This window comes from Oncorhynchus gorbuscha, linkage group LG12, assembly GCF_021184085.1.
Source record: "Oncorhynchus gorbuscha isolate QuinsamMale2020 ecotype Even-year linkage group LG12, OgorEven_v1.0, whole genome shotgun sequence".
Classification (NCBI taxonomy): domain Eukaryota; kingdom Metazoa; phylum Chordata; class Actinopteri; order Salmoniformes; family Salmonidae; genus Oncorhynchus; species Oncorhynchus gorbuscha.
The window spans coordinates 58,307,503-58,323,487 of record NC_060184.1 but is presented as its reverse complement, the minus strand read 5'-3'; the positions used below and the strand labels follow the sequence as shown (position 1 = coordinate 58,323,487).

General features: G+C 43.9%; 1 protein-coding gene across 1 annotated transcript in view; it reads right to left on the bottom strand.

The window, feature by feature from the left end:
• adarb2 (adenosine deaminase RNA specific B2 (inactive)) overlaps positions 1-15,985 on the bottom strand; it is a 74,108-nt gene that overhangs the window by 6,691 nt on the left and 51,432 nt on the right. Inside the window, exon 7 of the mRNA XM_046290766.1 lies at positions 3,469-3,650. Coding sequence (XP_046146722.1) covers positions 3,469-3,650 — 182 coding nt within the window. The remainder of the gene's footprint in view (positions 1-3,468; positions 3,651-15,985) is intronic.

Below are 15,985 nucleotides of genomic sequence, written 5' to 3'. Positions count from 1 at the left end.
GTCAAAAATGTGAGCAAGGCCGAAAGGCAGTACCGGCAACACAGGATACATGCAATTTAGGACCGTGAGGGTGGAGGGGACAACACGTTATTAGACCACGCCACATCCAAGAACAAATGTCAATTGAAAAGTCTTAAATGTGATTGAGGCAAAAGGCAGCACTGGCAAAGCAGGATACAATGTAAACGCTCTCTAATAGTAAAAGTAACTCCAGGCCGTGTCTCCAGTGTGGTGTCTAACGGTTTGGTTAAATCCGGGTGACTTTTTGAAGGACAACCTCATTGATGTATTTAGTCCCCTCTGCTCTCTGCTGCAGGTGGAGTCATTTGGTTGGCAGTGATAAGAGCTCCTGGGGAAGTCAGTCAGAGCCAGAGCCTTTCATATGACAGGACTTAAAATAACCCAGCCATTTCCCTGAACAAGAGGCCCAGACACAATGGTGGAGGATCTCATCAGGGCAGGATGAATGAAAAGGTGGAGGGAGGGTGGAGGAGGAGAGAGCATGGGCCCTGGGAGTGAATGGAATGAACCATCCATCCCTCCTCTCTCTCTCTCTCTCTCTCTCTCTCTCTCTCTCTCTCTCTCTCTCTTTCTCGTTCCCCCTCTCCGTCCACCTCCTCTTTGCTCACTCCCTCCTCCACAATGAATGGTTGTCTGATAAGAGCTGTGATTACATTGATTTGGAGTAGGGCCATCTCTCCAATGACCCCCTCTCCTCTCCTCCTCCCCCAGCCCTCCTCCTGTCCTTTACTGGCTCCATGGTTCAGACAGCAAAGATACACGCACGCACGCATGCAGGCACGCACACACACACAAAGCCACGTCCCAGTAAACACATAGACATAGCATTCCCTGATGTCCGTCTGCAATTTAAGCCTTGCACTGAGTTTACAAAGTTTATTTTCCAGCGATTGGACATTTGTCATCAGGATGCTAGGAAGAGGAGGCCGTGTAGGCCCGTCTTTTCAGCCTAGCATGGAGTCCCCGCTTCCTTCCTCTTCTTAATCGCCATAAAAAAAGCTAAGTCGAACAGGAACCGGCAAGAAGCGCCCCCTCCTCAGCGCCGACGTCTTAGACACACCAGCAGTCGGCGCCCATTGAAGCCTTCCTCCCAGACAAGATTAACACGATCTATGCTTTCTTCGAGGCAGACAATTCTCGAGCCATCCAGGAAAACTCTCGACTGCTCCAGATGACCAGGTGCTTTCACCCTCAGAGGTAGACGTGAGGTAAACTCTCAAAAAAGTGAATACAAAGCCGCTGGCCCAGATGGTGTTCCTGGCTGCATCCTCAGCATGTGTGCTAACCAGCTGGTGGATATCTTCTCGGACATCTTCAACTTGTCCCCGTCCCAGGCTGCAGTCCCCACCTACTTTAGGAAACCAACACTGTCCCAGTGCCCAAGAAAAACAAAGTGACATTCCCAAATGACCTCGGCCATCATGAAGTGCTTCGAGAGTCTGGTCATTGCCCACATCAGGGCCAGCATGCCAGGCACACTGGACCCACTCCAATTTGCCTACCGCTCCAACTAGAAGTCTTCACGGGTCCAAAAAGTTGAAGTGGACCTGGGGCTTTCCCACCCGGACCAGATCTGCATAAATACTTTTTAAATTTTTTTTTACATAGAGACCCGTTCCGAACGGACCAGAGAACAACTAGACCCATTCCGTATGTAGACATGGTCGGATCCAGACCAGGTCTGATCCGAGTGAGGGAAGCAGCAGAAAAAAATAATGTTTGATGATAAGTAACCTAGCTATGGCACCTATTAGTCTACGCGAGTCAATTGGTTGGTTGCTGTCTCTCGTCTCTCCCTCCCTGCTCCCTGTGTCACTCGCTCACAGTGCAGCCCCTCCCTCACACCTCTCTCCCTCCTCTCACGCTTCATCAGCACCAGTTAATAAAGTAGCTTAAAATATTATGACTTTGTATCTGTCTTGACTGCATCAAACCGGGAGAAGCTAGTTAAAATAGCTAACGTTAGCTAGCTAGGCTAATTGAGGCTGCAGTGCATGCAATTTCTCCTCCTACAGTTACAAATAACACCAACTCCATTCAGAATATTAAGTCGCAGCCTACCTGTTGGCTCTTGGTCGTTGTAGCCTATCCTTCCCCTTCATTTTAATTCCATCTTCCATTGATGAGATATCTCCTAACTTTTGCCACACACGGAGGCTCTATGACTGTAGCCTATTGCAGCTTTGATGACTTATGATTGGGTAACAACAAGCTACAAGCAGCCACACTCCACTCTCGTGAAAAGCAAGAGCAGTAGCATAAATGATCAACTCTCTCTCTCTCTCTCTCTCTCTCTCTCTCTCTCTCTCTCTCTCTCTCTCTCTCTCTCTCTCTCTCTCTCTCTCTCTCTCTCTCTCTCTCTCTCTCTCTCTCTCTCTCTCTCTCTCTCTCTCTCTCTCTCTCAACATTATTTTGAATTCTGTATCCGGACCCGCTCTGGTTTATTCTACTTTTATTCTGCTTTTTACTTCATGTTCATATTCTTATCTTTTCTTATTGTTGTTGCACTGTCGAGAAGGCACCTGCAAGTAAGCACTTCGTTGGACGGTGTATACCATGCGCATCCGGTACACGGGACTAATAAAACTGGAAACACACTCAGAAGGATGTCTAGAATGACAGGCAGAATGCTTGTGGCAGATGTCTGTGGCCACGTCTGTTTTGTTTTGAGGGTCTGCTTGTCCAAGGTAAAGGTCACCATTCTGCCCTTTGTCAACAACGATGAAATGAAAGAGAAACATTTCTCAAAGAATTTATGTCAACCTTTGAGCAAAACATCCACATTTCGAGCAGAAGGAACAATTATCTTATGGAGACATACTATGTCCTTTACGTGGGGACTGTCTTCAGTACCTAACTTAATACTTCAGACAACTTCCAAGTGACTCTACAGTGTTCTTGGTTGTTCAATGATAAATTCATTATGACCATCATCACTAAAGGTCCTTCTGTACAATAATCACTCCTGATGATGATGGAGCTGTAAAAATATTCATCCTTATGACACCTAATTACCCAGAGTTCTGTGGCACTGGGGATCTTTAGAGAGGGAAAATGCCCTTCATGAGTAATGTGCACGACCTATCTCAGTGTGTATGGAGGGTGAACACACTGTTATCCAAAAACATATTCAAAGTTAAAACGATCATCATGATACATTTTGTTTATCATGATTTTGTATATCATGATACATTTTGTCTGTCTGTCTGTCTGTCTGTCTGTCTGTCTGTCTGTCTGTCTGTCTGTCTGTCTGTCTGTCTGTCTGTCTGTCTGTCTGTCTGTCTGTCTGTCTGTCTGTCTGTCTGTCTGTCTGTCTGTCTGTCTGTCTGTCTGTCTGTCTGTCTGTCTGTCTGTCTGTCTGTCTGTCTGTCTGTCTGTCTGTCTGTCTGTCTGTCTGTCTGTCTGTCTGTCTGTCTGTCTGTCTGTCTGTCTGTCTGTGTCTCTTACCACTAAGAAGAGGCTGGTTGCGTCTGTAAGTGGCAGGCAGCGGTCCGAGGCACTCCAGTCTCTGACTCATCACCCTGTTGAAGTGACCCGGGTGTCTGAGGCTGCCCACCGTCAGACTGTGGAGGTACACCGGCTCCACAAAGTGACTCAACAATGCCCCCTGCAGTCCCAGGACGTTCCATCTACAGGAAAGGAGAGGGGGAGATGAGAGAGAGAGCGAGGAGAGAGAGAGAGGGGGGAGAGAGAAGAGGAGAGAGGAGGAAAGAGAGGAAAGGTAAAGAGAAGAAGGAGAGGAGAGGGGAGAAGATAGAGGAGAGGAGAAAGGGGAGAAAGAGAGGTGAGGGGAGATGGGAGAAGATAGAGGAGAGGAGAAAGGGGAGAAAATAGAGGGGAGGGGAGATGGGAGAAGATAGAGGAGAGGAGAAAGGGGAGGAGAAAGGGGAGAAAAGAAAGGAGAGGGGAGATGGGAGAAGATAAATGGGAGAAAAGAGAGGGGAGGGGAGATGGGAGAAGATAGAGGAGAGGAGAAAGGGGAGAAGAGAGGGGAGGGGAGATGGGAGAAGATAGAGGAGAGGAGAAAGGGGAGAAAAGAGAGGAGAGGGGAGATGGGAGAAGATAGAGCAGAGGAGAGAGGGGAGAAAAGAGAGGGGAGGGGAGATGGGAGAAGATAGAGGAGAGGAGAAAGGGGAGAAAAGAGAGGAGAGGGGAGATGGGAGAAGATAGAGGAGAGGAGAAATGGGAGAAAAGAGAGGAGAGGGGAGATGGGAGAAGATAGAGGAGAGGAGAAAGGGGAGAAAAGAGAGGAGAGGAGAGATGGGAGAAGATAGAGGAGAGGAGAAAGGGGAGAAAAGAGAGGAGAGGGGAGAAGATGGAGGAGAGGAGAAAGGGGAGAAAAGAGAGGAGAGGGGAGATGGGAGAAGATGGAGAGAGGGGAGAAAAGAGAGGGGGGAGAGAGGGGAGACAGAAGGAGAATCAGTGATGAACAGAGACAATCTGATCATTATCTGGCCAAAGGACGTGACAAGATAGGGAACAAATTGTGACACCCACACACACTCAACAAAGGTCAGAGCATTATCACTCATTACAGCCACCCAGATATTATCATTCATATATTCAACATTGACATCAGGGTTAATGCACTTCTAGCGGGTTTGTGCTTACAGGTGTGCTTTTCTTTCTCGAGGACCAGGGACAAGGTCAATCACCTCTGAGTTTGTTGAGGAAGATCCACGAGTGACACATAATCAATAAAGCTGTAATTCTGTCTGCATCTGTTGCACCGAAGTGTGGTGGTGAGATAGGAAAATATTGGTGGTGAGATAGGCCTATACTGTTGGTGAGAAAGTACTATACTGGTGGTGAGAAAGTACTATACTGGTGGTGAGATTGTACTATACTGGGGGTGAGATAGTAATATACTGGTGGTGAGATAGTACTATACTGGTGGTGAGATAGTACTATACTGGTGGTGAGGGAGTACTATACTGGTGGTGAGACAGTACTGTACTTGTGGAGATATATTAATTTAATATACTGATGGTGAGATAGAAATATACTGGTGGTGTGATAGTTCTATACTGGTGGTGAGATTGTCCTATACTGGTGGTGAGATTGTCCTATACTGGTGGTGAGATAGTAATATACTGGTGGTGAGATAGTACTATACTGGTGGTGAGATAGTAATATACTGGTGGTGAGATTGTACAATACTGTTGGTGAGACAGGACTGTACTTGTGGAGATATATTAATGTAATATACTGATGGTGAGATAGAAATATACTGGTGGTGTGATAGTTCTATACTGGTGGTGAGATTGTCCTATACTGGTGGTGAGATAGCACTATACTGGTGGTGAGTTAGTAGTATACTGGTCGTGAGATAATACTATACTGGTGGTGAGATAGTAATATACTGCTGGTGAGAAAGTACTATACTGGTGGTGAGATAGTAATATACTGGTGGTGAGATAGTAATATACTGCTGGTGAGAAAGTACTATACTGGTGGTGAGATAGTAATATACTGGTGGTGAGATTGTACTATACTGGTGGTGAGATAGTAATATACTGGTGGTGTGACAGTACTATACTGGTGGTGAGATTGTCCTATACTGGTGGTGAGATAGCACTATACTGGTGGTGAGATAGTAGTATACTGGTCGTGAGATAGTACTATACTGGTGGTGAGATACTGTAGTAATATACTGGTGGTGAGATAGTAATATACTGGTGGTGAGATAGTAATATACTGGTGGTGAGATAGTACTATACTGGTGGTGAGATACTGTAGTACTATACTGGTGGTGAGGGAGTACTATACTGGTGGTGAGACAGTACTGTACTTGTGGAGATATATTAATTTAATATACTGATGGTGAGATAGAAATATACTGGTGGTGTGATAGTTCTATACTGGTGGTGAGATTGTCCTATACTGGTGGTGAGATTGTCCTATACTGGTGGTGAGATAGTACTATACTGGTGGTGAGATAGTAATATACTGGTGGTGAGATTATACTATACTGGTGGTGAGATAGTAATATACTGGTGGTGTGATAGTACTATACTGGTGGTGAGATTGTCCTATACTGGTGGTGAGATAGTACTATACTGGTGGTGAGATAACACTATACTGGTGGTGAGATAGTAGTATACTGGTCGTGAGATAGTACTATACTGGTGGTGAGATACTGTAGTAATATACTGGTGGTGAGATAGTAATATACTGGTGGTGAGATACTGTAGTACTATACTGGTGGTGAGGGAGTACTATACTGGTGGTGAGACAGTACTGTACTTGTGGAGATATATTAATTTAATATACTGATGGTGAGATAGAAATATACTGGTGGTGTGATAGTTCTATACTGGTCGTGAGATAGTACTATACTGGTGGTGAGATACTATAGTAATATACTGGTGGTGAGATAGTAATATACTGGTGGTGAATTTGTCCTATACTGGTGGTGAGATAGTACTATACTGGTGGTGAGATAGCACTATACTGGTGGTGAGATAGTAGTATACTGGTCGTGAGATAGTACTATACTGGTGGTGAGATACTGTAGTAATATACTGGTGGTGAGATAGTAATATACTGGTGGTGAGATAGTACTATACTGGTGGTGAGATACTGTAGTACTATACTGGTGGTGAGGGAGTACTATACTGGTGGTGAGACAGTACTGTACTTGTGGAGATATATTAATTTAATATACTGATGGTGAGATAGAAATATACTGGTGGTGTGATAGTTCTATACTGGTGGTGAGATTGTCCTATACTGGTGGTGAGATAGTACTATACTGGTGGTGAGATAGTACTATACTGGTGATGAGATAGTACTATACTGGTGGTGAGATTGTCCTATACTGGTGGTGAGATAGTACTATACTGGTGATGAGATAGTACTGTACTGGTGGTGAGATTGTCCTATACTGGTGGTGAGATAGTACTATACTGGTGGTGAGATAGTAATATACTGGTGGTGAGATTGTACTATACTGGTGGTGAGATAGGCCCATAGTGGTGGTTAGATAGTACTACACCGGTGTTGAGAAAGTACTATATTGGTGGTGAGATACTGTAGTAGTAGTATATTGGTAGTGAGATAGGCTTATACTGTTGGTGAGATAGTACTATACTGGTGATGAGATTGTAATATACGGATAGTGAGATAGTACTATACTGGTGGTGAGATAGGCCCATACTGGTGGTTAGATAGTACTATACTGGTGGTGAGATGCTGTAGTACTATACTGGTGGTGAGATAGGCCTTTACTGGTGGTGAGATAATGTAGTACTATACTGGTGGTGAGATGATACTATATTGGTGGTGAGATGTTACTATACTGTTGGTGAGATGAGACTATACTGGTGGTGAGATGATACTATACTAGTGGTGAGATGATACCATCACCTTACTGGTGGTGAGATGATACTATACTGGTGGTGAGATGATACTATACTGGTGGTGAGATGATACTATACTGGTGTTGAGGTTATACTATACTGGTGGTGAGATGATACTACACTGGTGGTGAGATACTGCAGTACTATACTGGTGGTGAGATGATACTATACTGGTGGTGAGGTGATACTTTACTGGTGGTGAGATGATACTATACTGGTGTTGAGGTTATACTATACTGGTGGTGAGATGATACTACACTGGTGGTGAGATTATACTATACTGGTGGTGAGATGATACTATACTGGTGTTGAGATACTGCAGTACTATACTGGTGGTGAGATGATACTATACTGGTGGTGAGATGATACTATACTGGTGGTGAGATACTGCAGTACTATACTGGTGGTGAGATGATACTACACTGGTGGTGAGATACTGCAGTACTATACTGGTGGTGAGATGATACTATACTGGTGTTGAGGTTATACTATACTGGTGGTGAGGTGATACTATACTGGTGGTGAGATACTGCAGTACTATACTGGTGGTGAGGTGATACTACACTGGTGGTGAGATACTGCAGTACTATACTGGTGGTGAGATGATACTATACTGGTGGTGAGATGATACTATACTGGTGGTGAGATGATACTACACTGGTGGTGAGATACTGCAGTACTATACTGGTGGTGAGATGATACTATACTGGTGGTGAGATGATACTATACTGGTGGTGAGATACTATAGTAATATACTGGTGGTGAGATAGTAATATACTGGTGGTGAATTTGTCCTATACTGGTGGTGAGATAGTACTATACTGGTGGTGAGATAGCACTATACTGGTGGTGAGATAGTAGTATACTGGTCGTGAGATAGTACTATACTGGTGGTGAGATACTGTAGTAATATACTGGTGGTGAGATAGTAATATACTGGTGGTGAGATAGTACTATACTGGTGGTGAGATACTGTAGTACTATACTGGTGGTGAGGGAGTACTATACTGGTGGTGAGACAGTACTGTACTTGTGGAGATATATTAATTTAATATACTGATGGTGAGATAGAAATATACTGGTGGTGTGATAGTTCTATACTGGTGGTGAGATTGTCCTATACTGGTGGTGAGATAGTACTATACTGGTGGTGAGATAGTACTATACTGGTGATGAGATAGTACTATACTGGTGGTGAGATTGTCCTATACTGGTGGTGAGATAGTACTATACTGGTGATGAGATAGTACTGTACTGGTGGTGAGATTGTCCTATACTGGTGGTGAGATAGGCCCATAGTGGTGGTTAGATAGTACTACACCGGTGTTGAGAAAGTACTATATTGGTGGTGAGATACTGTAGTAGTAGTATATTGGTAGTGAGATAGGCTTATACTGTTGGTGAGATAGTACTATACTGGTGATGAGATTGTAATATACGGATAGTGAGATAGTACTATACTGGTGGTGAGATAGGCCCATACTGGTGGTTAGATAGTACTATACTGGTGGTGAGATGCTGTAGTACTATACTGGTGGTGAGATAGGCCTTTACTGGTGGTGAGATAATGTAGTACTATACTGGTGGTGAGATGATACTATATTGGTGGTGAGATGTTACTATACTGTTGGTGAGATGAGACTATACTGGTGGTGAGATGATACTATACTAGTGGTGAGATGATACCATCACCTTACTGGTGGTGAGATGATACTATACTGGTGGTGAGATGATACTATACTGGTGGTGAGATGATACTATACTGGTGTTGAGGTTATACTATACTGGTGGTGAGATGATACTACACTGGTGGTGAGATACTGCAGTACTATACTGGTGGTGAGATGATACTATACTGGTGGTGAGGTGATACTTTACTGGTGGTGAGATGATACTATACTGGTGTTGAGGTTATACTATACTGGTGGTGAGATGATACTACACTGGTGGTGAGATTATACTATACTGGTGGTGAGATGATACTATACTGGTGTTGAGATACTGCAGTACTATACTGGTGGTGAGATGATACTATACTGGTGGTGAGATGATACTATACTGGTGGTGAGATACTGCAGTACTATACTGGTGGTGAGATGATACTACACTGGTGGTGAGATACTGCAGTACTATACTGGTGGTGAGATGATACTATACTGGTGTTGAGGTTATACTATACTGGTGGTGAGGTGATACTATACTGGTGGTGAGATACTGCAGTACTATACTGGTGGTGAGGTGATACTACACTGGTGGTGAGATACTGCAGTACTATACTGGTGGTGAGATGATACTATACTGGTGGTGAGATGATACTATACTGGTGGTGAGATGATACTACACTGGTGGTGAGATACTGCAGTACTATACTGGTGGTGAGATGATACTATACTGGTGGTGAGATGATACTATACTGGTGGTGAGATGATACTATACTGGTGTTGAGGTTATACTATACTGGTGGTGAGATGATACTACACTGGTGGTGAGATACTGCAGTACTATACTGGTGGTGAGATGATACTATACTGGTGTTGAGGTTATACTATACTGGTGGTGAGGTGATACTACACTGGTGGTGAGATGATACTATACTGGTGGTGAGATACTGCAGTACTATACTGGTGGTGAGGTGATACTACACTGGTGGTGAGATACTGCAGTACTATACTGGTGGTGAGATGATACTATACTGGTGTTGAGGTTATACTATACTGGTGGTGAGATGATACTACACTGGTGGTGAGATACTGCAGTACTATACTGGTGGTGAGATACTGCAGTACTATACTGGTGGTGAGATGATACTATACTGGTGGTGAGATGATACTATACTGGTGGTGAGATGATACTATACTGGTGGTGAGGTGATACTATACTGGTGGTGAGGTGATACTACACTGGTGGTGAGATGATACTATACTGGTGGTGAGATGATACTATACTGGTGGTGAGATACTGCAGTACTATACTGGTGGTGAGGTGATACTACACTGGTGGTGAGATACTGCAGTACTATACTGGTGGTGAGATGATACTATACTGGTGGTGAGATGATACTATACTGGTGGTGAGATGATACTATACTGGTGTTGAGGTTATACTATACTGGTGGTGAGATGATACTACACTGGTGGTGAGATACTGCAGTACTATACTGGTGGTGAGATGATACTATACTGGTGGTGAGATGATACTATACTGGTGGTGAGATGATACTATACTGGTGTTGAGGTTATACTATACTGGTGGTGAGATGATACTACACTGGTGGTGAGATACTGCAGTACTATACTGGTGGTGAGATGATACTATACTGGTGTTGAGGTTATACTATACTGGTGGTGAGATGATACTACACTGGTGGTGAGATACTGCAGTACTATACTGGTGGTGAGGTGATACTATACTGGTGGTGAGATACTGCAGTACTATACTGGTGGTGAGGTGATACTACACTGGTGGTGAGATACTGCAGTACTATACTGGTGGTGAGGTGATACTATACTGGTGTTGAGGTTATACTATACTGGTGGTGAGATGATACTACACTGGTGGTGAGATACTGCAGTACTATACTGGTGGTGAGGTGATACTACACTGGTGGTGAGATACTGCAGTACTATACTGGTGGTGAGATGATACTATACTGGTGTTGAGGTTATACTATACTGGTGGTGAGATGATACTACACTGGTGGTGAGATACTGCAGTACTATACTGGTGGTGAGATGATACTATACTGGTGGTGAGATGATACTATACTGGTGGTGAGATGATACTATACTGGTGTTGAGGTTATACTATACTGGTGGTGAGATGATACTACACTGGTGGTGAGATACTGCAGTACTATACTGGTGGTGAGGTGATACTTTACTGGTGGTGAGATGATACTATACTGGTGGTGAGATAGTAATACTGATGTTGCGATAGTACTATAGTACTACTGTACACTGGTGGCAGACCTGGTTTCAAATACTATTTGAAATATTTTCAAAGAATTTAGTTGCAAAACTGAAAACCCCACCCATCTGTCACTCCAAATCATATTTGAGCCCAGATCTGAATGGTGGAGAGATAGTAAGGTCTAGATGTCTCTAGACTGCCTTGTCATTTGCTGTTTAGACTAATCTATTTTCCAGAATACATTAACAAATGGATGGGGCATAATTACCATGTTTATAATGATTTCCTCCTTTCAGAGCAAGAGCAACAAAGATATAGAAGCCCTCTGTGTGTACCTGGGTTGTGTAGCTGTGTACTCACACAAGCATTGGACTAAAGAACTTATGAGAAGCACAATCAGAGGGAAACATTATGTTGCTCATTTTTACGCCATTGTTCTTTTTGTTAATCAATGTATCTTTATCATGACTGCAATAATTGCAATTATCTTTTCCTCTCGCATCCCTGTTCATGACTAATAATGAGTCATTATGTTTTTTGCTTCCCCGAGCAGTCAATTAACATCGACGTTTTCCAAGAATCGCTAAACTGCGCTAACTGCCGCCCCGGCTGTACCTGCGCCACCACAATCTGTTAGTGGGATCTGTCCTACCTTTTCCAAACAAAAGATAGAGCTCTATTCTCTCTTTTCCCCTCCTGCTACTTCCACCAAAACAGAAATGATTTAGCTTGAAATATTAATTTACCTAGGAAGCAACGCTGTGAATTAGAAACATATTTTAATCTCATGCAAGAAAAGACAGCCATCTGGCTGTTGCATGGTTTTTAAAGGGGGAGACTCCCTCCCTCTCCCCCTTCCTCTCTCTATCCCTCCTTCTATCCCTCCCTCTTCCTCTCCGTAAACGGAGACCATTAAAGTAATGTGTTCATCTACATAAAATCCAAATGGAAGATAAAGGTTCATAGTCATATGAAAGCCATTTAGGCCCTTCAATTAAAACAAGTCATTGACTTAATCAAACATCCACTCTCTGGTCAATCAGGTGCCCAACCCTGTTGTGCTTTTTCAAAAACACTAACGATAACAATAATGACAATAGTAACAATCACAAGAACGACAGCAGTAGTAATGATGATTGAAAGAAAATATGAAAAAAATCTTTCATGGTGGTTCATTTACCCTAACATAACGTTACGCCCACGCAAACAGACATGATGACATGAGGGAGTGGGGGACGAATGAATGGAGGGAGATATATGATGAAGGAAGGGATGCAACAAGGAGTGTAACTGTGGGACAAACAGACAGTGGCAGTAGGGCAGGCGTCACCTCGGATGTGTCTATTTACAGCTCAAATATCATGGCTACACTAGGATAAAAGGCTAAAGCCCCCTCTCCTCTCTCTCTTTCTCTCTCCACCCTCTTCATCCCTCTCTCTTTCACCCTGACCTTAATTATATAGGCCTTTACTGACCCACTCACTTCAGTGGAAGCCAAGGATAATTTACAAGAATATAAAACGGAGGAAGAGGAGTGGAGAGGGAGAGAAAGGGTGTCGGACGGTATCTAGCTTGGTGGAAAGAAAGAAAGAAAGAAAGGAAGTAGGATGTCCCTTTTCCTTTCCCCTGACTGCCGTGTTGTATCCCTCTATTTTTTGCCAAGTAATTGCTTTCACCTATGGTGGTGACCTAGACAGATGTAATCGCTGCGTCTCCAGCCCCGGCCAACTGAATCATATTGGGCAGATTAACGGTCACTTTCAGGGGGAAAGAGGAGAGCCACCTCAGAATACACTATATATACAAAAGTATGTGGACACCCTTTCAAATTAGTGGATTTGGCTATTTCAGCCACACGTTGCTGACAGGTGTATAAAATTGAGCACACAGCCATGCAATCTCCACAGCAAAATTTGGCAGTAGAATGGCCTTAGTGAAGAGCTCAGTGACTTTCAACGTGGCACCATCATATGATGCCACCTTTCTAACAAGTCCGTTTGTCTCATTTCTGCCCTGCTAGAGCTGCCCCAGGCAGCTGTAACGGCTGTTATTGCGAAGTGGAAATATTTAGGAGCAACAACGGCTCAGACGCGAAGTGGTAGGCCACACAAGCTCACAGAATGGGACAGCCGAGTGCTGAAGTGCGAGCGCGTAAAAATTGTCTGTCCATCGGTTGCAACACTCACTACGGAGTTCCAAACTGCCTCTGAAAGCAACGTCAACACAATAACTGTTCATGAAATGGGTTTCTATGGCCGAGCAGCCGCACACAAGCCTAAGATCACCATGCGCAATGCCAAGTGTTGGCTGGTGTGGTGTAAAGCTCGCAGCCATTGGGCTCTGGAGCAGTGGAAATGCGTTCTCTGGAGTGATGAATCACGCTTCACTATCTGGCAGTCCAACGGACAAATCTTTGTTTGGCCGATGCCATCAGTATGCTACCTGCCCAAATGCATGTACCAACTGTAAAGTTTGGTGGAGGAGGAGGGCTAGGCCCCTTAGTTCCAGTGAAGGGAAATCTTAACACTTCAGAATACAATGACACTCTAGATGATTCTGTGCTTCCAAATTTGTGGCAACAATTTGGGGAAGGCCCTTTCCAGTTTCAGCATGACAATGCCCCTGTGCACAAAATGAGGTCCATACAGAAAGGGTTTGTCAGGATCGGTGTGGAAGAACTTGACTGCCCTGCAAAGAGCCCTGACCTCAACCCCATGAAACACCAGCAAATGGGGGACAAACTCCATATTAATGCCCATGATTTTGGAATGAGATGTTCCGACGAGCAGTTGTCCACATACTTTTGGTCACATAGTGTATCTGTAGCTAGCTAGTTGAGGGCCTAACCCTCCCTGCTCGCTGCACATAAAGTGTCAAATAAAATCATTACATAGAAATATAATGACTAGAATGGACAACTGACCCTGATCATTTGAATGGTATACTCAAGGGTACACTCAATATGGCTGCCGGTCCACTGATGTGGGCATGTCTGTTTTAGTAATACTATTTCTATGGCTTAAGACATCTCTGCTAAGAGACTAGTTAGACTGAGTGAGCAAGATACTGCCAAAATAAAGGAAACACTTGAGTAAATGAGGGATACAAAGTATATTGAAAGCAGGTGCTTCCACACAGGTGTGGTTTCTGAGTTGATTAAGTCATTCATATGTGTGTGTGTGTGTGTGTCTCAGTCACCAGATCTCAACCCAATTGGACACTTACAATATGGGAGATTCTGGAGTGGCGACTGAGACAGCGTTTTCCACCACCGTCAACAAAACACCAAATCATGGAATTTCTCGTGTCACATCCATCTGAGTGCCAGACACTGTAGAAGATATGACAAGGTGTATTGAATCTGTTCTGGCTCGTGGTGCCCCAATGCCCTATTAAGACACTTTATGTTGGTGTTTCCTTTATTTTGGCAGTTAACTTTATGTATCAAGATCATAGGCAGGTATGGCCAGGCAGATGTTGTTGTATCCTATAAGCTAGCAGCACCAATTAGCCTCCAAATATTGGGAGAATTGTAGGGAAACAGTGCTGCTAGCTGCCATCGCCACATCTCTCCCTAGTTGAGTGAGATAATACAGCTAATGTGTGGACACTCATGCTCTCACCTCCCGGTGGAAAGAGACAGGGTGAGAACAAGAGATTTAATGTAACATCCCTTTCTTCAACCACCGCATCGAGAACAAGGAGATCATTCGTGGCTGTCAAAAGATGCCTCCAAAAAAAAACACACTAGTGGTGAATTTTAAAAAATCCCCCTGAACATTTACTTAAGCTTCGATACACTACTGCCTTGTCTCCCCTCATGTCAGATCTCAGAACCCTCTGACTGGGTAGGTGGTGGAGGAATATCACACGGCCGAGGTAGCAGCCCTTATTCACTGTACTGTGGGTGTACTGTTAAAGACCATGGTTGTCCCAAATGGCATCCTATTCCCTGTAGTGCACTAGGCAATCTAAGACCAGGGGGTCTTAGTAGGTAGGTAGTTTAAGGGTCAGTGGATTCAAACAATGGACAATCCCTACATGAAATTAGTGTAGGATTATCCTATGCAAACTCATACGGAAAATAAGCATCATTCAGTCAACAGGAGAAAAATCAACAACACAAATCACTGACTGACTGACTGACTGACTGACTGACTGACTGACTGACTGACTGACTGACTGACTGACTGACTGACTGACTGACTGACTGACTGACTGACTGACATCTCCGGCTCCCTGCTCCTGTTCTGTCTCATGCTCTTGGGAAGAGATTTATCCACCACACACAGAGTAAATACCAGACCAATCCCAACCCTTCTCTGTCGTCAATAAAGCCATATTTTTAAATGCTCTGTTTAAACAGGGATCATGTGTTTTCATAAAAAGGTAATCCACCAATAAAGATAGCCCTCAGATCAATAGATGGCTGTGTCTTCGTTCCTGTCTGTGGAGCGTGTGGATTACTCAGAGTTTGGCCTCTGTGAACATCGCCCTTTACTTTCTGACTTCCACTGTTTGGCTTTACCTCTGGCTATGACTGTCTGTCTGTTGATTCAACCATGTTCATCCTATCCTCTGAAATGTCATATAGGCAGATCATATATGCTTTACCTTTGATGACAAAGCAGGTCCTAAAATTCGACATGGGAGGTGTGTGTTTTCATGGTAATGACACTGATGGTGTGTTTGTG